This window comes from Pelodiscus sinensis, chromosome 23 (genome assembly GCF_052426305.1).
Source record: "Pelodiscus sinensis isolate ZL-2025 chromosome 23, ASM5242630v1, whole genome shotgun sequence".
Classification (NCBI taxonomy): Eukaryota; Metazoa; Chordata; order Testudines; family Trionychidae; genus Pelodiscus; species Pelodiscus sinensis.
In genome coordinates, this window is record NC_143074.1 from 13,015,004 (window position 1) to 13,037,820 (window position 22,817).

Sequence of the window (22,817 nt, forward strand, 5' to 3'; positions counted from 1 at the left end):
ATGGCTGTTGTACTTTAAATTAGTCCCCACTATGGAACAAGCCTGCTGCTGTAGCCCCTTGGACCCACTGCTGAAAAGAACAACCATGTTACTGAGGCAGGAATTAAGCTACAACAGGGACAACACCTTGTGGCTGTGTTCCAAAGAGGAGCCAGCATGCCCAGAGGCCTGCCCAGTTTGTGCATGGCCACGTACCAACAGAATAAGTTTACAACATGAGATTTTGCTGTTTGGCCGTGTTGCTGTCTAAAACCTCTTCATCCAGGGCCCTTACTGAGCTTAGAGCAGCAAGTCTCTCCTCCCCCCCCCCTCCATCCCCCCCCCTCCCCAGTGCCAGGAGAAGGGCATTCTCCCTCTTGTGCAAACAGCACACAGTTCAGTGCTTTAATCCCGTGCCCAGTACAGAACTGGGAATAAAAACTTGGTGGCCCGCCTCCAAGGCCAGGCTTTAACAAAGCGAAGGCTCAGTTCTTCCTAGCTCTGGATAACTTTGGTGTTTTTGTTCTGTTTGCCTTGCTAACAAACAGCTGAGTCAGATTTCTTTCTTTTAGATTCCGGTCGCAGCCTAGTGTAAATCGGGCATAGCCTGACTGGTGCTATCACTGTAAATCCTCATTGGAAATAAGGAACCTTATGGCACCTGGCCCATCAGACTTGCCCAATGGGGACTGACAGCTGTGACTAGCCTCCTATGTGCTAAGGACTGTTGTAGTTAATTTTCATCACCCTACGGGATAGGTAGATCCCAGCTGTTGCACCCCTAGGAAACCACACACACACACACACCAGCCCAGAGGAAACAAACATCCATTTTCTATTGCAATAGCTCATTTAATGGCTTGATCTCAGCAAGACACTGGCACAGTGGTTCATTTTACACCCATTTGTCAACATGATCATCAGCTGCTCCTGTGACGTGTTTGGGGCTGGGGAGATGGAGTTTGGCAGAACAGTGAATTTCATCAGCTTGCCCTCCTGTCAGCCTTAACAAACGGGTGAGGGTGATGGTCTGGGAGGAAGAGTATTAGCCTCAGATACTGGAAGGCTGTTTGCGCCCAGCTTTGTAATCTGAGGCGCAGCACAGTGGATTTCCGTGGGGGAGCCCTTGCTTTGTGGCTCAGGGGGGAGAATGACTGAGCCGCTGTTTGGCTTTGGCAGCTGAGAAGCAAACAACGTGCAGGAGGGAGGCTACCCTGAGGGGATAGTGCTGTAACTTGGCCTTTCCTCTTGGCAGCCCCAGACTGAGATCACACTGAGGGCGTTGGGTGGGCTGGTAGCCACACGGGCCGAGAGCCCTGCCCATTGCTGCCAGGGCAGGGTAGGCTGGAATAAGGGGGCTGCAAAGTGCTCTCTGGCCAGGAGGAACCCTCCACTGCCTTCAGGAGGAGACACCTGCAGCCCAAGACAAGGCCATAGGAATTGAGGAGCACCCCTACCCCAGAGCCTTGTGTACCCCGATACTGTGTGGTGCAGGTAGCAGTGGGGAGAGCACCTCTAGACACCCCCACGGTGGAGGAGCAGGAAAGACAGTGCTGCTAGGCTAAGCCAAAAGGATGGCCTGGCCTGAAAATCCACATCCAGACCCGTTAGTCCTGTTTCTGCTACATCTTCCACTAGCCCCTTAGTGCCTCCTTGTACGAAGCCACCCTCCACTTGCAATAGCAGCGCATGGTAAAGCCTGGAGCTAGAGATTCAGGTGCTGTGGCCAGCCCTGCCCCTTCCCTCTTGTTTGTACGGGTCTGTCTGAGCCCAAGGCCCACATGGGTCACCGGGACCCCAGCCTCTGCCTCAAGTGCTGGCAAGTGCCTGGGGAAAGACAGAGAAAGCAAACCTCTCTGCTCCCTCTGTGGTCCTGGCAGGCGGTACAGCTCTGAGAGGAGTGCGACAGGCTAAGTGACTGGTTCCAGGAAGTCCTGGGGGAAGTTGGCGTGACACATACTGATGCACCATGGTTCTTGCTTTCCAAGTGCTGGGAGAGCCAGGCCCACTCAAGGCTGTGCACAGAGGGGGCTGGTGAAAGTCCATCAATCCTTCTGGCAGCACCGCCCATGCCTGGGCCTGGCCTGAGGCGAAACCTCCCGCAACTCTTCCCAAGGAGGCGGGAGAGGGAGGCCCTCGCTGAATGTTTTCTCAGAGCAGCTCCAGGCTTCTTTCTGCCTCCAGGCCACACTCCCCCGAGGCGACAGATTTGGAAGCAGCCGTTTGTCTAAGGCACTGCTTCAGCCATTCCCAAATTCAGTGCCTGACAGGAAACTCACAGGTGGGCAGGTAAGAGGGGAACTCTTTGTTCCTTGGTGTATTCGAACAGCACGGCGCATGTAATTGGACAACCTACAGCGTGCATCACCTCATGACTGCAAATCCAGGCAGGCGTTTCTGGCATGTCTGTGTGAAGCAGCCTTCTGACCAACACGCGAGCTTGGCCCGTCACTTGTCCCTCTGCCCTCCCACTCCCGACTCGCTCTTTGTTGGGATTCAGGTAACATGCTGCTGAGGGCCATCCCTTCCCAGAGAAGCCAGGCCCATGCAGCGCCCACATGCACAGGCCCCACAGCGGTATTTGGGGACAGCATGGCATGTTCAAATAAAGCAGTGGAGGAAGCTGGTCTGAACCATAAAGAACCCCTCAGTTTTCCAGGTGGGGAAACTGAATCCCAAGAGTGTTTGGGGAGGGAGCGGTCCAGGTCTGTGCCTTGCCTGGCTCAGATGTCCTCCTCACTGGCACTGCTGTGGTCTATGAGGAGATACCACTTTAGCCTGTCGGGAAGAGGAAGGGCCTTTATTTTCACATCCACTGGCCACGGCTTGAGGCGCTGCCGCAGATACACCCTGCAGAGATGTTTCAGGGACTGCGGGGTGTGCTCCAGCTGTTTCAGGGAATGGAAAAGGGCCTTGATCTTCTCCCCATGGAACCTGCAGCTGGTGGAGTTGATCTCAAAGTTGCTAGGCAGTTTCGGGACCTGCGAGCTGGCCACCATGAGCTCGAGGACTGTTTCTGCTTTTTGCAGGAGGTCAGCGGAGAAGCTGTCGTCTTCTGAGCTGCTGAGGTGGGAGCACAGCCTCTCGAAGACAATGTGAAAGCCGGACCAGCAGGAGGGGCCGTGGAGGGAGCAGTTGTAGGAGGCCCCCGACTCCAGAAGGAAGCGCAGGAGCGGGAAGTGAAGCTTGAAGCTCTTGAGGCAGATGTGCGTGAGTGACTCGTGGGCTGGGCACTCGCTGGGGTCAGCACCATGGACCATCAGCAGCTGAGTGACCCGGAAGCAAAATCGGTTAATCATTCGCACCTCCTCTTTCTCCCCGCCCACCGTCTCGCCCAGCAAGAAGATGATGCAGGTGAAGACGGTGTCTCCATCTTTAGTGGTGGCCTTCACATCCGCTCCTGAAGCAAGAGATAAAAGGGGGAGCAGTGGTCAGAGACCCCAGCGGACATTCCCTGGAATGGGAGGCTGATACCAAAGAGAAGGTGCAGGCATCCATGTCCCACCCCACCGCATACGGTACCGCACCATTGGACAACAGGTCTGAGGTGCTGCTTGATACACGCTCTGCAGAGATGTTTCAGGGCCCGCGTCACGTGCTCCAGTGAATGGAAAAGGGCCTGACCTTTGTGGTGGGAGAGGTCCAGGTTGGATAGTAGGAAAAACTATTTCACTAGGAGAGTGGTGAAGCACTGGAATGGGTTACCTAGGGAAGTAGTGGAGTCTCCATCCTAGAGGTTTTAAAGTCTCAGCTTGACAAAGCCCTGGCTGAGTTGATTTATTTGGGATTGGTTCACGGCCTTGGGCAGGGGGCTGGACTTGATGACCTCCTGAGGTCTCTTCCAGCTCTATGGTTCTATGACTGTTAGCGCTTATCCCCAACCCTCCTCTGCTTGCCAGTTAGGGACTAGGCGTGGCCTGGATGGAGCTCACACTTGCAACAGCGGCTGTTTCACCTGGAGGAACAGGCCTCTGTACCAGCCCGTGCTGCTAGAAGAGTCTCTGCTGAGGATTCATAACGTGGCAGATACGTGGTTTCATCCACACCGTGACAACAGGCTAAGAAAAGTGAAGCTGTCAGTGTAAGGTCAGATGGCACCATACGATCACCGAGTCTGACCTGTACATCACAGGCCCCCCAGCACTCGCCCACTAAACCCAGCAACTCAACTGAGACCAGGTATTGTTATGTAGTGCAGGCAGAGGAAGGGGGATTGATGCTCACCAATGCAGAGACCCCAGTAGTAGAATTGAATAAGCAAGATCTGCCCCAAGGAGCATGGCAAGAAACCCACATCCCATGCTGCAAAGGAAGGCGAACAATCCCATGGGCATTGCCAGTCTGACCTGGGGGAAAACTCCCTCCCTTCCGATGCCGCATGGTGACCCGTTAGACTGACAGCATGAGTGTAAAACCCAGCCAAACAACTCAGAGAATGCCTGGTGCCCTCGAGTCCTGGCTCTCTTCATCAAATGTCCCATCTCCAGCCGAGGTCATCTGCGACACTTGAGGAAGGAGACTCTACAAACCCCAGAATACGATGAGAAGGGGGAATCTCTTCCTGACCCCTAGAGGTGACTGGCTGAAGCATGAACAGGACATGAACCAGAAGGGCAAAGTTGCAAGTTATTTCACTTGGGGTGGGTGTAACAGGAGAGCCCAATCTCCTGCCTGGACTATTGCATGGAGGAAAGGCCAAAGCCAACTGTTGTGGTGTTTGTTCTACAGTAGCACCTCTGAACTCCTGGCATGGACCACAGTGCTTAGGTGCTGTGTGAACACAGAATGGACGGGCCCTGCCCACCTAGCACTTGGTCTTTACACTGAACGGCTCGGCTCACCTCCTTCCAACAGGAGCCGGATGTTTTCGGTGTTGTGGATCTGAACTCCATCGCTGCTGGCCAGGGCATGCAGCAAGGCTGTCTTTCCTGCGGAGAAGAGCGGAGAACGAAGAGGGAAAAAGTTACACCAGGGGACTTCCAGCGAGGCTCCCTTTTGGCCCTGTCCACGAACCACGATGGTATGGAGGGGAACACTTTGCAAATAGCTCTGCCTTGAAAGAGAAAATGGATGCACCCCTTTCATGAGCCATTCCAAGGCAGGGGTAGGGCCTTGGGGATAGCAGGTGTTTAAAGCAGCATTGCGCTGAGTCGCCAGAGGAAGACTGAGATTGTGGCTCTTCCATTAGCCCTTAGGCACCCCGGATCAGAAGTCAAGTCACTGCAAACACAGACTGAGCGTGAGCTCCCCCGACGTGTGTGGGCAGGAATCAAGTGCTAGCCAGAAAGTGACAGACCCCAGCAATGCCAGGTAGTCTGAGCACAGCTATGTAGCCATGCTGAAGCAGGGGCGAGACCCACCTTGTGTGAATATGGTCAAATTCTGCCTGTGTCTGTCTTAGAGATACCAACAGCCCAGGGGCAAATACTCCTGAACCCTGCGAGGGTTAGAAGGTGTTAGCCTGGATCTGAATTTCCACAGGTGGTTCTTGCTTCTAAAATGGGCCAAACACTGAGTGATTCAGAATTAGGGATGTCAAATTTTGATTATTTGGCTAACGGAATAGTCGATAAGGGTGCTTCTGCCTTTGAAGTGTAACAGCAGCCCCAGAGCGAAAGTGCTGTGGGGAGCACGGGGCTCAAGCAGTCCCCCGCCGGCCCTGTGCTCCCCGTGGTGCTTCAAGGTGGCAGCGCCGTACGGAGTCTGGGGTCAGCGGAGGAGTCCCCAGCTGACCCCAGGCTCCATGCGGCGCTACTGCTTTGAAATACCAAAGGGAGCCCAGCGTCATTTAAAAGCGGCAGCACTGCACGGGGACCCCAGGCTCCACACAGCGCTGCCGCTTTGAAACACTGCGTGCAGCTCAGGACCAGCTGGGGACCCTGGGCTGCATGTGGCATTTCAAGGTGGCAGCACCAGGTGGAGCCCTGGGTCAGCTGGGGACTCCCTTGCTGACCTTGGACTCTATGCAGCACTGCCGCCTGAAGCACCCCCGCCTCTTACCCCCCCTCGCTTTCCTTCCCCCCTTGCTGTTTCTATCAGAGGCAGTAACTAGTCGTTCTCATCCTTAATTCAGAACAGAGCCAAACTTAACAACCTAGGAAAAGAATCCAGGGGTCTTGCCTCCCCCGTCCTCTGCTCTAACTGGACCACCCCATCTGCCCAGTCTGTTTTCTCCACATACCAAGGGTTGCTTTCTGCATGGGAATCAAGTGCACCAGAAGTTAGAATGGGGGTAGGGGACCAAGGGGGAAGTTAACCCTTCATGTTGGAGGGAAAGGGACACAGACCGTTTTTGTCAGCTGCGTTGACATCGGCCCCGAGTTCCAGGAGACGCTGCAAACACGGCAGCCGTTCAGGCTCCTCGCTGGCCAGATCCAGGGGGCTGCTCTCGTGAATCTGGGGGGAGGAAGGCAACACCGAAAGCCAATGATCTTCTGCAGGGGAGGCTGATCCTACAGCATGAGGACTGCAGCACAAAAGGGTTCCCCAATGAGACAGCTGGCTGACAAGCAGGGCTGGGACAGCCAGAAGGAAACAGTGTGGGTTCTTCCCAGCAGTGGTAGCACTTTGGGGCAGGCATACAAAGGACTAGTTGCAGCCAGGCCTGAGTACTGCAGTGAAGCCTGTGCAAACTACAAATCCCAGCATGCAGTGCTCCACCCAGACTGGAGCAGCCCAGGACAGCAAAGGGAGAGGAGCTAAGCAGTCTGGATCCCTCTACTGGTAGCAAGTGCTTTCTACAAAGGAGAGCAGCGGCCCAGGTTCTCCCAGGAGGTGTTGTCGGTGCCATAAACCCTGGCGAGATCAGATCCCGTCACCCTGCGTATAACGCTGGTGTTTTCCATACCCGGTCTCTCCGGTTAACGTCCGCCCCCTGGCGCACTAGCAGCTCCACCATGTCTGGCTGGTTTCGGAGAACAGCGATGTGCAGAGCCGTGTAATAGGTGACAGGATCTAGGGCCAGACCCAATGACAAGTCAGAACTAAAGACGCCCTCTGAAAATTATGAGCAGTCCCAGGTATAGCAACGTAACCCGCAGCAGCTGGGTTTGGAGAGTCCAGCTCCCCAGACAGGGCTAAAAGCGTGGGAAGGGGGCTGGCTTGGCTTGGCAAATCCCTGCCTATCCCAGAGTTCACTGGAGATCCCACTCTGTCTCCCTGGGTGTCTGTGTTGGCTGTCTGGCCGCTCCTGCCTGGCTTGGAGCAATCACAGGGGGTATGTCTACACTACCCCGCTAGTTTGAACTAGGAGAGTAATGTAGGCATACCGCACTTGCAAATGAAGCCCGAGATTTGAATTTCCCGGGCTTCATTTGCATAAGCGGGGAGCCGCCATTTTTAAAACCCTGCTGGTTCGAACCCCGTGCAGCGTGGCTACACAGGGCTCGAACTAGGTAGTTCGGACTAGGATTCCTATTCCGAACTACCGGTACACCCCGTGTAGCCGCGCTGCACGGGGTTCGAACCAGTGGGGTTTTAAAAATGGCGGCTCCCCGCTTATGCAAATGAAGCCCGGGAAATTCAAATCTCGGGCTTCATTTGCAAGTGCGGTATGCCTACATTACCCTCTTAGTTCAAACTAGCAGGGTAGTGTAGACATACCCAGGGTGGGCTGGCCTGAAGCAAAGCAACTGACGGCCCAAGCCCGGCTGTTGGGGAGTGCCACGTCTCTCTGGGTACGTCTAGACTACATGTCTCTGTCGACGGAGCCATGTAAAATAGTTTACTTGGCATAGTCAATGAAAAGGGGATTTAAATAATCCCTGTTTCATTAAAATCAAAATGGCCGCCTCCCTGTGCCGACAATCAGCTGATCCGGCAGAGCGCGGCAGTCTAGACACGGCGTGGTTGACAAGGGTTGCCTTGTGAAATGAGGTTTACCGGAGTGGTCGACAAAGGCTTCCCTTGTCGACCGAGCCTTGTCTGTCAACCACTCCGGTAAACCTCATTTCACAAGGCAACCCTTGTCAACTGCGCCACGTCTAGACGGCCGTGCTCTGCCGGATCAGCTGATCGTCGGCACGGTGGCAGCCATTTTTATTTTAATGAAGCAGGGATTATTTAAATCCCCGCTGCATTGACTATGCCGGGTAAACTATTTTACATGGCTCCGTCGACGGAGCCATGTAGTCTAGGCGTACCCTCTGAGATGACGAAGAAGCTGGCCCTAAGCCGCCAGCAGCCGGATCAGAAAAGCCAACTCCATCTCAGCCCCTTTCTGGCAAGCCGCAGCCCTGCTTTTGTGGCAGTGGGGCAGCCCGCACCCCCTACAAGCTCTGCGACCCCCAGGCGGGCCCCAACCACCTCTCTGGCAGCAATGCTGGGGGGAGGGGGAGTGAACGGATGGAGGAGAGACTCACTGCTGTTTGCTCCTAGCCTGCTGCGGCTGGGCCTGCAAGGGAAGCAATTCATGGCCCAGTTCCCCACCCCACCCCTCCCCAACAGCTAGGAGGTGGCTCTGTTTAAACCCAGCCACCCTGCTGGAACATAGCCAGCGTTCTGGCTGTGATGTCACAAGGCCACGGCGGGTTTCTCTGAAGGGCTGAACAGAAGTCAAGGGCTGACTTCTGCAGCTTTTTAAACCCTTCCCCCTATTAAACAGGGCCAGGAGCTGACACAAGGAAAGCGGCTGATAGGCGCCAGGGCTGTCCATCCAGCCCCTTCAGTGCTTGGTCCTGCTGCGGGGGGAAGGGACTGAACTTGATGACCCCTCGAGGGCCCTTCCAGTTCTAGTATTCTACGATCCTAGCCATCCACAGGTACAGCAAGGCCACAGTGAAGGCAAGCCAGCCTGCACAGCACCAGCCAGCCCGCCTCAATCCTGGACTAAAGGGGTAGTTTAATCCTGGTGGCTGGTAGCGCTCTGCTGGGTCTGGTAACCCGGGTGTCTGCTGTGGCCGCAGAACTGACCCTACCTCACTCAAGCAGCCAGCAGTTGGCAACAGCTTTTCGTCACCCTAGGTGGATTTGAGGTGGCTGTCCATAGAGGGTGGAGTGGAGGGGAGGCCGGAAGCGCTCGTTACTCACCTCTAAGCCATGCTGTCCCCCTGCAGAGTCCTCAGCACTACTGTGTTCAGTACAGAGACTGCCAGACAGGCCACTTCCCTAGCCCAACGCCTGCCCCCAGGTGGGGACACCTTTGGTTTGACCATCAGATTCTTACTTAATGTTTTCCCCTCGTTCCCTGGACCCCCTAGGATGCCTGCCTGTTCCTACCGATGATTTAAACCGAAAGGTGCCACCTGGCTCCCTGCAAAGCCCAGAACATCCACACGATGCTTTTCTGCGATGCACTTCTCAGAGACAAGCACCAAGAAACGTGCTGCCCCGTGCCAGCAAGGACATTTTCATTAGCACTGACAGAAAAGGCAACACAGCATTCGCCCCTGGCTTACAAGTTTGGGGGGAGGTGGGGATAAATCCATTGTGAGGGAGAAGGGCATGGTTGGTCTTAGCAGAAAGATAGCAAAGGCCTGATTATTGCCCCCTGAAGGGGGTTGGGAGGGGAAAGTGGAATATCCTATGCACCTGGAAACGGAATGGGCGGGCATTGATGTCTCCCAAAACTGTAACACTCCTGCCACCACTCCAAGCGCCAGCCAGGTTAACGTGGGAATTACCAGCCCAATGAAGAGGGGGAGGTGGGCTGGGAGCCCAATTCAGATCCAGGACACTGCGTTCACCTTAGGCAGCCCCCAAAATGGACCTCTCTCTTCCTCTCTGCCGCCCACAAAGCCGGTTAGCCCCAGGCACAGGAGTTTGCGTGTCGCCGCCTGCCCCAGCCTTACCTTCAAAGATGAGATTGGCCCCATTCTGCAGGAGGACTTCGGCTGCATGCACCAGCCCAAGTTCAGCTACCTTCAGCAAGGAGTAGCTCACTCCTTCGTGGTAGAATGGGGACTGGGTCTCTCTCTCCAGCAGCTCGCTGAGGACCAAGAATTTGCTGCTGTCTTCAGCTAGGCAGCTGGGGCTAGAGACACAGAAGAGTCCCCCATTGTTAGAGCTCCCTGCATTTCTCCTGGCACCGCACTGGAAGGGGGAATGAGGGCAGCCTAAAACTGATGATGGTAATACCTGCCCGTCGGGCCTGAGGCACAGCTGCTGAAGTCAATGGAGGACACCCACCAGCACCCGCAGCGTTTGGAATAGGCCCTGAGACCCCTTTCCTTAGAGGCGTTCAAAGTAGTTTGCTATGGGGGGGAAGCCTCAACTCCACTTTGCAGAGGAGGGGAAAAAAAGAAAAGGCACAGGGAGCACGAGGGACTTGCCCGTGACCACAATGTACATCTGAGGGCGTCAGGAACGGGAAGGGGCTGGCCAGATTCTCAGACCTGCGCTGCAACGACTGTCCCATCTCACCAGGGTTGCAAAGATCAAGGCTGTGATTGTGGTGCCCAGAGTATTTTGACTTTCACTGGGACTTGGGCACCTGACTCTGCTGGGCTCCTTCCCAAAGCCCAGCGCATGTCTCAATCACGCCCTCTGCAGGTGGATGTTAGTGTACATTTGTTTAAACGGTTAACCGATGAACCTGGGTTTATCGGTTAATCCAAACAGCTACACGCATTACCGCCCTCCCCCCTCTGCCCCCCGCCCACTGCCTCCCCATGAGCCACCTGCCTCCTCCCCCCAGCACAGCTGTCTCTGATAGATGAGGGGGGCAAGCGGGAGCTGGTACCTGCGGGAAGCCACCTTTCAAGCTGGCTCCCTGTGCGTATCGGCTCCCGAACCACCTGCCCCTCCTACGCTATCAGAGGCTGCAGTGCGAAGGGAGGGGGCAGTTGGGAGCAGATATACGAGGGGAACCAGCTTTCAAGCTGGCTCTCCATGCATACCGCTCCAGAGACCGTCAAATAGTCATGTAACCGATACGATCTGGTGAGGTTACACACTTATTAAACAATATCTAACATCCCTAGTGCCGCCTTCCCAAGTGCTAGTCCTCCAGCCTTGTGTTGTGGAAGCCAGCAACCTCCTCGGGCCTGCTTTCACCGCCGCTCTCGTTTCATGGCACACTTGCCATGGATGTCTTATTTGCTCAGAATTACAGGCCGGCCACCTGAGAGAACTCCACTATTGCAAGAGTTTACTCCAAGACAACGGAGGCTAACCAGGAAGGTCTCTCTGGATTAAACAGCCCCTCGCTGCAGGTTTTGGGAAACACTGTAATCTGCCTTTTAACTCCGTGTAACGAACTGCCTCCTCTCTAGTACAGTGCTCCCCAAATCTTATTGGCACCTACATCCATTGAACGTTAGTATCAAGCTTTCCTGGGGCAAAGGCCTGTGATAATACAGTCAAGGATGGCCCACTGGACTGAGACTCAGAACTCCTGGGTTCTTGTCCCAGCTCTGCCAGATGACCCTGGGCAAGACACTTCACCTCACTGCTTCTTGTCTATTTAGACTGTAAACTCATTGGGGCAGGAACCCTTACTTCTTACAAGCCAGGGCCGTAATTTCAGCTATGACCTCACATGCTACTGTAATGCAAATAATAATAATAGAATGTTAATTAGATACAATGCAACTATTCAGAGGAGCTTTTGTAGAGCTTAGAGTAACACACAACCACTTATTTAATCCTCCATTCTGTTAGTTTACAAATAAAGTAAGTCACAGAATAAAGGCCACCAGAGTCTTGAAATTAATTACCTCTCTAGAGTTTCCTGCTTGTCAGGATCCTGTATCCCCAAAGATCCCAAGATCTCATCTACCAGTGGCTGATACTCAAAAATGATCCTGCGGAAGCCATGCAAAAAAGGCATAATGCTTGTCTATTCAAATATCCTTTGGTCTGTAGCACAAGAGATGGAATCGTCTTTTCTCCCTGAAATCAGACAAACATTCAAACAAGGTCAGTTACAGGTTTCTGGAAGCAGAGCATCAAAAGTAAAGCTTGGCCAAAAAAAAAAAAAAATTGTACAAAGCTTTTTTCAGCAAAACATGAAGATTCAGTGACACCAAAACATTAAGCGAATTTGTTGGTTTCATCCGATTATTTTGGGTTGGAAAAAAAACATTAAATAATTCTGGAGGAAAAATAAAAATACCTTTTGTTGTTTCAGTATTTTCAAAATGTCTCAATATTTCAGTTCAAAGCAACTTTTCATTTAAAAATATCCTTTGATTTTATTCAAAACAATCCACAAAGTCTTAAAATGGTCACAGTAAAAAAAAGTGATTTGTTTGACCAGAAATACAATTATTTTACTTTTCAAATTGCTGAAAAAGTGTCCAGTTTGACCCAAAACATTTTTTAAATTTTTCTGAGCTGCTAGTGAAGTCTATCATTCTCACAACCCTAGTGAGGCAGTCTCAGTAAGGTTACGGCTGTTTACTCAATTTCACTTTCAGGTTCTCTGAGTGGCAGAGAGGTGACATCTCTGCAGAGAAATATCTGTTTAGAAACACTGGATTTTTCCCTTTTAATTTGTAGAAACCACTGTATTAATTTAAGATTTTTAGAAAAGCTAGAGGGCTCCCTCTCTCTTTTAGGGTATGTCTACACTAGCCCCCTCGTTCGAACTAGGGAGGCTAATGTAGGCATTTGAAGTTGCAAATGAAGCCCGGGATTTAAATATCCTGGGCTTTATTTGCATCTTCCTGTCCGGGCACCTTTTTAAATCCCCTTAGTCTGAACTAACTGCCCGTGGCTACACGCAGCAGTCAAATGTTAACTGGAACCAAGTCCTTAGTTCGAATTAACTGTTACCCCTCATTCCACGCTGATTATTTTCAGGAATAACGGCGTTGCGCAAGAGGGTTTTTCTTGGAGCAGTGTAGACAGCTCCTTCTGGCACGAGAGCCTCTTCTGCAAAAACGGCAGCTCATTAGGTATGCAAATGAGGCTTGGCGATATTCCATGCTTAGACTCATTTGCATATTTCTCATGCAAGAAGCCGGGAGTGTAGATATAGCCCAGGAGTCAGTCATCTCATAGTAGGCCCCAGAGTATGGGCCAGGTAACTCACTGGCTACTTGTTATTTGTAGGGTCATGCCCTTCCTTTTGGGGGCAGGGTGGCTCTCTGAGGCATCTCACACTGAAAGTGGCACTTTGCCTTTACTAAGCACTCAGGCCACTGCCAGCACTTGCCTCTGTGCAGTGACCACACATTACAATAGGGGAAACAGACCAGCACGCCACAAAGCCGGTCACAGGCCCTTGCCAGACACTGAAGTCAGCAGAGTACACACGCATGCCAGTGCACGCACACACCGATCCCTGCGCGCACACACACGCATGACACTGCACGCACACACCGATCCCTGTGCACACACACGCATGCCACTGCACGCACACACCGATCCCTGTGCACACACACGCATGCCACTGCATGCACACACCGATCTCTGTGCACACGCATGCCACTGCACGCACACACCGATCCCTGTGCACACACACGCATGCCACTGCACGCACACACCGATCCCTGTGCACACACACGCATGCCATTGCACGCACACACCGATCCCTGTGCACACACACGCATGCCATTGCACGCACACACCGATCCCTGTGCGCACACACGCATGCCATTGCACGCACACACCGATCCCTGTGCGCACACACGCATGCCACTGCACGCACACACCGATCCCTGTGCACACACGCATGCCACTGCACGCACACACCGATCCCTGTGCGCACACACGCATGCCATTGCACGCACACACCGATCCCTGTGCGCACACACGCATGCCAGTGCACGCACACACCGATCCCTGTGCATACACACGCATGCCACTGCACGCACACACCGATCCCTGTGCACACACACGCACACCACTGCACGCACACACCGATCCATGTGCGCACACACGCACGCCACTGCACGCACACACCGATCCCTGTGCGCACACACGCACGCCACTGCACGCACACACCGATCCCTGTGCGCGCACACGCATACCACTGCACGCACACACCGATCCCTGTGCACACACACGCATGCCAGTGAACGCACACACCGATCCCTGTGCGCACACATGCATGCCAGTGCACGCACACACCGATCCCTGTGCGCACACATGCATGCCAGTGCACGCACACACCGATCCCTGTGCACACACACGCATGCCACTGCACGCACACACCGATCCCTGTGCACACACACGCATGCCACTGCACGCACACACCGATCCCTGTGCGCACACACGCATGCCAGTGCACGCACACACCGATCCCTGTGCACACACACGCATGCCAGTGCACGCACACACCGATCCCTGTGCGCACACACGCATGCCACTGAACGCACACACCGATCCCTGTGCACACACGCATGCCACTGCACACACACCCGTGCCTGCCATTGCACACCGGTGCCCCAGAGAGTCCTGCCTACACCCGAAGCAGCGCGGCGTAGCTCCCGCACCCTGCAGTGTGAACACATGGGCCCGCACCCCCCCTGCACACACACACTCCTCCCCCCAGCAGGATCTCAGCCGGGGGGGGCTCAGTTCCCTTCCCCAGCATCCCCCCCCCCCATTACAGCCTCCCCCCCGCCCTAGGCCGCCCGGGACCCCCCCGCCTACCTGCACGGGGACCCCGCCTGCAGGCAGCGCACAGGAAACGGAAGCGGCTCCCACGGGCGGGCGGGCGGCAGCAGCGGTGCATCCCCGCGGTGCCTCTAGAGGCCGCCGGGCCTGCTGCAGGGAGGCGGCTCGGCAGGGGGCAGCAGCTACCGGGGAAGCGGAGCCGGCCCGTGCACGCGGTGCGGCCGGGGGGGGGGGGGGGGGGCGCCTCCCGCGGGCTGCTGCTGCCGCCTAGCAGGGTTACGGTTCCTGCGCTACTGGGGACGGGGGGGGGGGGGGTGTATCGCCCCCTCCCCCCCCCCCGCCCCAGAGTCTCAGAGACCTCAGAGCTACATCCCGGCTAACGGGTTGCAAATGCAGCACCAACCCTTGGGCCAATATTCAGCCCCCCCCCCCCACTAAAAAAGGTCGGGCATAGATTGTGAGCATGCAGCGTAGGGCGGGGCACCGGGCTGTGCCATCTCTCCAATGCTGGTAACCAGCTTTTAAAACAGGGAAGGGCCCGGGGGCGAATGTGGCCCTTGGCTTGCCTGGATCCGGCCCCCTTGGCTCAGGGCCCCCCGCCCCAGCATCGGGGAGCCTGCGCTGGTGCTCTGCTGGGGGCTGGAGCACACAAAAATCTACTAGGCTGGGACCCCCGACTCGGGCATGCGAGGGGAATGTGCGGAGTGTCTTTCTGCTTCTCAGTTGGGGCCACAGGGGATAGATTGCGGGATGGTTTCAGAAGAAATCGTGAACAAAAAATGGAAAGAAAAGGACCCCGACAGTTGTAGAGTTGTTAAGCAAAAAGAAAAAAAAACAACAACCCAGTGTGGCCCTTGCCTGCCATCTTGCCTTACAGCTCCCCAGTAAGCACTAGGATTGCCAGGCTGCCTCTGTTTTGAGCCAGACAGCCTATTTTCTGATATTTTTTACCGGACAGGAGGCGAAAATATCAAACTGTGCAGGTCAATACTGGGAACTGGCAACCCTAACTGTGAGGTGTTTTTTTTTCCTGCTTCTCACTTGTGAGTGGTCCCCAACTGATTTCACTTTGGGTCATTGGCCCCTGACCCAAAAAAGGTTCCCCACCCCCAGTTTAAAGGGCCAAACAGGTCCCACTGCTGCTGAGAAGCAGCTCAGAGAAGGCCAGGAGAGGGTGATGGGGCACAGCAGAGCAGGCTGCTGGGCATCTCCAGCTCCTACCATCCATGTAGTGAGTGGGTGAGAGCAGATGATCCCTGCTGCTGCCACAGTGCCAGGCCCCAGTAATCCCCTGGTCCTTCTCTCCATAGGATGGTTGGGGCAGCTGCCATAGGGTCCCCAAAAGTGATGGTCTGGGGCGGCTGCCCTGATTCGTCCTATCGATGGCACAGCTCTGGCTGCCTGTGATGTAGCATGTGCTATATCATGACCATATAGGATGTAATTTGGTATATATTTCAGTAACAAAAGTCACCCAAGGTCTCATATGCTATAATACAAATTTTTGATTATTTTTGTACCGTCTATGATTTGAACCAATGAATCGTAAATGAACCACATTGTTCCATAGAATCTTTATGCATCATAATTCCCTGCTCTAGTAATATGAATACAGCAGTAGGGATATATTGCCAACCACCTGACCAGGATAGTAATAGTGACTGTTAAATGCTAGGGGATGTTACTTAGGCTATACATATTTTAAAAAATATGTTGAAATCCCCTGAATAATAATGGGGGATTTCAACCATTATTGACTGGGTACATGTCAGGAACGGGATGCAGAGATAAAGTTTATTGACACTTTAAATGGCTGCTTCTTGGAGTAGCTGGTTCTGTAACCCACAAGAGGAGAGGGAATTCCTAATTTAGTTCTAAGTGGAGAGCAGGATCTGGTCCAAGAGGTGAATATAGCTACACCACTTGGAAACATTGACCATAATATAATTAAATTCAACATCCCTGTGGTGGGAAAAATACCACAGCAGCCCAATACCATGGCATTTAATTTCAGAAAGGGGAACTACACAAAAAATGAGGCAGTTAGTTAAACAGAAATTAAAAGGTACAGTGCCAAAAGTAAAATCCCTGCAAGCTGCATGGAAACTTTTCAAAGACAACATAATAGAGGCTCAACTTAAATGTATACCCTAAATTAGAAAAATACAGTAAGAGAACCAAAAAAGTGCCACGGTGGCTAAACAACCAAGTAAAAGAAGCAGTGAGAGATAAAGAGGCATCATTTAAAAAGTAGACATTAAAGCCTAGTGAGGAAAATAGAAAGGAGCATAAACTGTCAAATAACATGTAAATATTGAATTAGAAAGGCAAAAAGGAATCTGAAGAACAACTAGCCAAAAACTCTAGGGCTACGTCTACACTGCAGGCTTCTTGCACAAGAACAGTTGTTTTTGCTCAAAAACTTGTGGCGTGTCTACACTGGACACGTGTTCTTGCGCAAGTAAATTTACAGTAAAGCATCAGAAAAGAGGGCTTCTTGCGCAAGAGTTATTCCTCTCCCCACGAGGAATAAGCCCTCTTGTGCAAGAAGGCAGCGTGGACAGGCAATAGGGGTTTCTTGTGCAAGAAACCCCTATGACTAAAATGGCCATCAGAGCTTTCTTGCGCAAGAGAGAGCCCACACCACCATGGACGCTCTTGCGCAAAAGCACATTCTTGCGCAAAAGCACATGGTAGTGTGGATGCGCTCTTGCACAAGACAATTTGTGCAAGAACTCTTGCACAAAACAGTTCTTGCGCAAGAAGCCTGCAGTGTAGACGTAGCCAAAAAGTAATAGCAAAGTTACACTTACTAGCCTGTAATTATCAGGATCACCTCTAGAGCACTTTTTAAAAATTGCCTTCTCATTAGCTATCCTCCAATCATTAGTTACAGAAAATTATTTAAAGGATGGGATAGGAGGGAAGGTCCTCTCATGGATTGATAACTGGTTAAAAGACAGGAAACAAAGGGTAGGAATAAATGTCCAGTTTTCGGAATGGAGATAGGTAATTAGTGGTGTCCCCCAAGGGTCTGTACTGGGACCAATCATATTCAACCTATTTATAAATGAGCTGGAGAAAGGGGAAAACAGTAAAGTGGCAAAAATTACAGATGATACAAAACTTCTCAAGATAGTGAAGTCCAAAGCAGGCTGTGAAGAGCTTCAAAAGGCTCTCACAAAATTAGCAACAAAATGCCAAGTTAATTTTAATGTTGGTAAATACAAAGAAGTGCATATTGGAAAACATAATCCCAACTATATGTACAAAACGAGAGGAACTAAATTAACTATTACCACACAAGAGAGAGTTCTTGGAGTCATTGTGGATAGTTCTCCAAAAACATCCACTCAATGTGCAGCTGCAGTGAAAAAAGCAAAAAGAATGTTAGGAATCATTAAATAGGGAACAGAGAATAAGACAGAGAATATCTTATTGCCTCTATATAAATCTATGATACACCCACATCATGAGCACTGCATGCAGATGTGGTTGCCTCATCCCAAACAAGATGGGAAAAGTGCAGAAAAGGGCAGCAAAAATGATTAGGTTTTTGGAACAGCTGCCATATGAGGAAAAATAAATAAAACTGGGACTTTTCACCTTAGAAAAGAGGAGACTACGTGGGAAATGATAGAGGTCTATAAAATCACTGGTGTGGAAAAAATAAATGAGGAAACGTTATTTACTTGTTCCCATAACACAAAAACAAGGGGTCACCAAAAGTAATTAGTAGGCAGCAGGTATAAAACAGACAAAAGGAAGTATTTCTGCACAACACGCAGTCAATCTGTGGAACTCCTTGCCAGAGGATATTGTGAAGGATAGGACTTTAACAGGGTTTAAAAAAAGCTAAATAAATTCATGAAGGACAGGTCCATCAATGGCTCTTTGCCAGGATGGGTAGAAATAGTGTCCCTAGCCTGTTTGTCAGAGGCTGAGAATGGGCGACAGGGGATAGATCACTTGATGATTCCTTTTTCTGTTCATTCCCTCTGGGACACCTGACATTGGCATCTGTCAGAAGATAGGATAGTGGGCTAAATGGACCTTTGCTTACCCAGTATGACCATTCTTATGTACCAATGCAACACTGTGGGGATGCAATACTAGGCTCATGCCCTGCTCCTTTGTTTCCTGAAATGCAGATACACAGCCTGTGTGATATTTTTTGCATTTATATAAGGAGCCTTTGCCACTGTAAAAGGAGTGGAAATGGTGACTGTTTGGCATTGTGTGTGTTCAGTGCTGGCCTTTGACAAAATCCCATCCAAAGTGTCCTATGTCATATTGCTTGTCTATGCTGCTGATTCTGACTGAACGTTGACATAGTGGGAGGGCTTGTGTGTCCCAGTGACCGCCATGAGCTGTCATTTAGAATCATAGAATCTTAAAACACTGGAACTGGAAGGGACCTCGTGAGGTCATCGAGTCCAGTCCCCTGCCCTCACGTCAGGACCCAGGACCCAGTACCCTCTAGACCATCCCTGATAGATGTGTCTAACCTGCTCTTAACTAGCTCCAGAGATGGAGATTCCACAACCTCCCTAAAATGGCAATCACAACACAGAGGACATGTAAACAGCAATCCAGGCTAGACAGGATGAGAGCATCTTATCGTGCCCTAACCACCATTCAGTGGTGCAGGAAGGTGTGGGGTTCAGATGCCCCTGAACCACACAGGTGTTTGTCTGTATGCCTGCTTCTCTCTTTGGGAGAATATTGAACCAAGATTTGTGTCTAGTGAGGCACTCCTGGAGAGCAAACATTTTCAATAAACACATATGTGGCAGTTACAAACCTTGAGGATTGTTGCCTTGGAAATACACAAGGCACCTAGGTAAATAAAACAATACAACTATTTAAGTTATTGCAAGTACTATAAACCAAACTAAGTTTTTGCATACTTAGTTCTTACATCTCTCACAGCTGGACAATGAAACCGGGCAGCTCAGATTCACTTTTGTTTAGGGCCAATAGTCCTTGTGAATTCTCCAAGGCAAGGATAGTTTCTCCACTTGGATTTATAAAACCCAAAGATACCCAGAGAATGTCACATTTTAAAAATTGGTTTCTGTGATTTTTTCCCATGTATGTAACTTTCTGCTGCTATAAGGTTTTGCAACCCTCCTTTGTTTTTACATGGAGAGAGACCTGGTCTAAGCAACAGAGAGGGAGCTGAGCAGTCCAGAATTCTAATCCCATTGTTGACACTGGCTCCATCTGTGTCACAGAACAAATCTCTTAGGATGAAATTCTAGTTCCATGGATGTCAATGGGCATTTTGCCATTGACTTCAATAGGACCAAAATGTCATTCCTACACTTCTCAGCCTTGCTTTCCCCTTTTGTAAATAGGGGAAGCACTTGTAATTCCATCATGTCCCTTACATCTGCCACAAAGTGGACTTCACAGAAGCTGAAACATCCCACTTAGTCCTGAAAGACTGGTGGGTGGCAATGCAGTCTCTTGTGACCTGGCATAAAGCCTGTCTGGATTAACTTTTAATCAGTAACTTTTTACTTCCCCAGTCACACACATGTCAACCAAAATATATGTCACTTGAAAATCAAAATGTACAGCTTGGCAAAGTAAGAAAAAAGATGCTTGAGACTGTATTAGCATTTGATTGAAAGATTTTTTTCATTCTGCAAATTTTGGCATGATGTCCGCAATCTATGTGTTGAATGCTTTAACTTTTTGAATTGCAGTGTGTCTGCTGCCATTAAATAATTATTGCCTGACACTATTGGTCATAAACAAAACCACGTCCATAATTTCATGCAAGTGTGAAAATTTATATAGCTAAAAATGGAATAAAACACGGAGCTTAAAAATAAATATCAACGGGATTGCAATTATATCCAAAGAACTGAATTCTACCAACTCTAGCTCTAGAGCAGTGGTCACCAACCAGTAGGTCGGGATCTACTGGTAGTTCTTAGAGCCTCTGACAGGTGATCTTGACCCGTTTGGCCAAGAAGCTACCAAGTGCCCCTCCCCCCACTGCTGTGCATCTCTTGCCCTTTGCCTTGGAGCTCTCCCTCTCCCCTCCCCACCATGCCTAGGAGCCTCCTGATTGCTGTGCAGGGCAGGGGAAGGAGAGGAGGGGTGTTGTTGTCAAGGTGCCTCCTCTCCCACCCTGTATCCTATCCCCACAGAGCAGAGAAGGGGGCATAACAGGGCTTGGGATGGAGTTTGCTGGCTGCTTTTGGGAGTGGTGCAGGGCCAGGGCAGGGGTGAGCCTGCCTTAGCTCTACTGCACCACCACCCAGGAGCCACCTGAGGTAAGCAGGGCCCAGTCGGAGCCCACATCCCGAAACCCTACCCCAGTCATGAACCCCTCCTGCACCCAAGGCCCCTGCCCTAATCCCGAGCACCCCTGCACCCAAACACCCTCCCAAAGCCTGCACCTAGAACCCCCTCTGGTACCCCAACTGCCTGCCCCAAGCTCAGCTCAGAGCCCCTCTCGCACTCCAAATCCCTTAATCCAAGACCAGAGCTTGCACCCAACCTGCTGCCCCAGGCTGGTGAAAGTGAAGGAGGATGGGGAGGGATGGAGGATGCAGTGAGCAGGGCTGGAGCCTCAGAGAAGGGGCACAAAGGATATTTAGGGCAAGGGTATTTGGGTCTGAGGTAGATCTTGGATGGCACTTACATTCAAACAGTGATCTCATGCTTTAAAAGGTTGGAGACCACTGGTCTAGAGCATCCCACGCTCTGCTCTGGGGACACTGAAGCAGTAGCCATGGATCAGCATTGTCACAGGAGCTCCCGTCTAGCCATAGGCCCAGGTTAATCATGTCACCCTCTGCCTTGCATCAGAGTGAGAAGTACAGTACATGTGGCATGGCACATGCAGTGCTTGTGGAGAAACAGAACAAAGTTTCAGAGATAGAGTTGTGCACATTTCTCCCCCCCCCCTCCGCCCCCACAAATGCAGTTTGAGTGGCACATAAGTGTTTTGCAAATTTGTGTCAATTCCACTTAATTGCTTTGGTCAAACACAAGCAAACAAACAAAACCCCAATTCCTAAAACTCTCCCCATCAAACCCTTCAGATATACCAATTCAAAAATGACTTTTTGTGTTAAAATATCATTTAATTTTCCAGTTACAAAATTTTAAAAGGCCAAAAATCAACCTGAAACAATTTGTTTCAAATGAGACTTTTCAACTTTTCAACTCAAAACACTTTTTAGAAAAGTTTTCCATCCAACCCAAAACAATTTTTTTCCAGTGGCCAACTGAAGACTCCATTAGTCACACAGCTTTATTCAGATGGGTCATCTAGGTCCTTCCAGGGCCTGCATCATCTAAGGGCAGTGGCCACCAACCAGTCGATCGGGATCTACCACTAGATCTTGGAGCCTCTGACAGGTGATCCTGACTGGTTTGGCTGAGACGCTATCAAGTGCTGGCTCTTCAGTTGCCCCTCCACCCACTGTCATGCTGCTCCTGCCCTCAGCCTTGGAGCTGCCCCTTGGGAACTTCCTGCTTGCTGTGCAGGGTGTGGGAGGGAGAAGGGGGGGCTGATGTCAGGGTGTCTCTCCTCCCCCCACTCCTGTACTCTATCTCCACACAGAGAGAAGGGGATGGAGGGAGCTTGGTGACACAAATCTCTGTCACTCTCACACACTGTGTGCGCCTCTGTCATTCTCACAAACACGCACTGTCCTTCCCTCTCATCTCCTGACCCAGCATGTACGTGGGGGGTTGTTACTACTTTTACTGCTTGCAAAGTGGGCTAGTTTTGGTCTGTGCATTTCATAACTTTCATTTCTCTCTTACGCTTAAATGTAATGCTTTGAGTAGTGAGTTCTAAAATGCCCAACCTGTCATGTCTGGAGTAATTCTCCCTGTGGTAATTGTGCTCCTGGAAGGGGCTGGCATGTCCCTGCAGCCCCTGAGGAAGTCAGAGCAGGGTGTTTCCACATGCTGTCTTGGCCTGCAGACACCACTCCTGCAGCTCCCATTGATCAATAATGGAGAACCTTGGCCAGTAGAAGCTGTGGGGTTGGTGCCTGTAGATGAGGGGCAGCCCAGGGAGTCACTGTGGTACATGCCAGCTGATTTCAGGAGTGGTGCAGGGCCGGGGCAAGAGTAGACCTGCCTTGACTCCACTGCTCCATCCCTGGGGCAGCTGTCCAGTTACTCCCAGGGTGGGTTGTACTTGGACCCACAACCCTGTCCTCCCCAGGCAAATGTCCTATCTCCTAGGCCACACCAGAATGAACCCCCCTCCCTACCTTCAGAGGGTCCCTTATCCCGCTTTCCTAATGCGGGAGCCAGCTCCATCCCTGGGGCACTTAAGTGTTGGGTGCCCAGCCACT

At 51.6% G+C, this 22,817-nt stretch overlaps 1 protein-coding gene across 3 annotated transcripts; it reads right to left on the reverse strand.

Annotated features, from left to right (window-relative positions):
* Positions 1-808: 808 nt before the first annotated feature.
* ASB6 (ankyrin repeat and SOCS box containing 6) lies at positions 809-14,697 on the reverse strand. 3 transcript variants are annotated; one of them, XM_075906018.2, is made up of 7 exons: positions 14,518-14,697; positions 11,634-11,808; positions 9,768-9,949; positions 6,827-6,933; positions 6,267-6,375; positions 4,821-4,907; positions 809-3,379 (listed from the first exon to the last, which is right to left on the reverse strand). In XM_075906018.2, the coding sequence occupies exons 2-7, from the start codon at positions 11,744-11,746 to the stop codon at positions 2,703-2,705; spliced, it is 1,275 nt and encodes a 424-aa protein (XP_075762133.2). In that variant the 5' UTR covers positions 11,747-11,808; positions 14,518-14,697; the 3' UTR covers positions 809-2,702. The 3 variants fall into 3 exon arrangements, with proteins under 3 accessions (XP_075762133.2, XP_075762134.2, XP_075762135.1); XM_075906019.2 differs by lacking the exon at positions 14,518-14,697 and adding an exon at positions 12,694-13,300; XM_075906020.2 differs by lacking the exons at positions 9,768-9,949; positions 11,634-11,808; positions 14,518-14,697 and adding an exon at positions 8,340-9,761.
* Between the last annotated feature and the right edge of the window lie 8,120 nt (positions 14,698-22,817).

Bases quoted from the DNA above. Each gene is read 5' to 3' on its own strand.
- ASB6 (XM_075906018.2), bottom strand. From the start codon at position 11,746: ATGCCTTTTTTGCATGGCTTCCGCAGGATCATTTTTGAGTATCAGCCA. The intron at 9,950-11,633 runs GTAATTAATTTC...CTGTGTCTCTAG, and splicing joins AAGCAGGAAACTCTAGAGAG to CCCCAGCTGCCTAGCTGAAG. The intron at 3,380-4,820 runs GTGAGCCGAGCC...CTCTTGCTTCAG, and splicing joins CCGGCTCCTGTTGGAAGGAG to GAGCGGATGTGAAGGCCACC.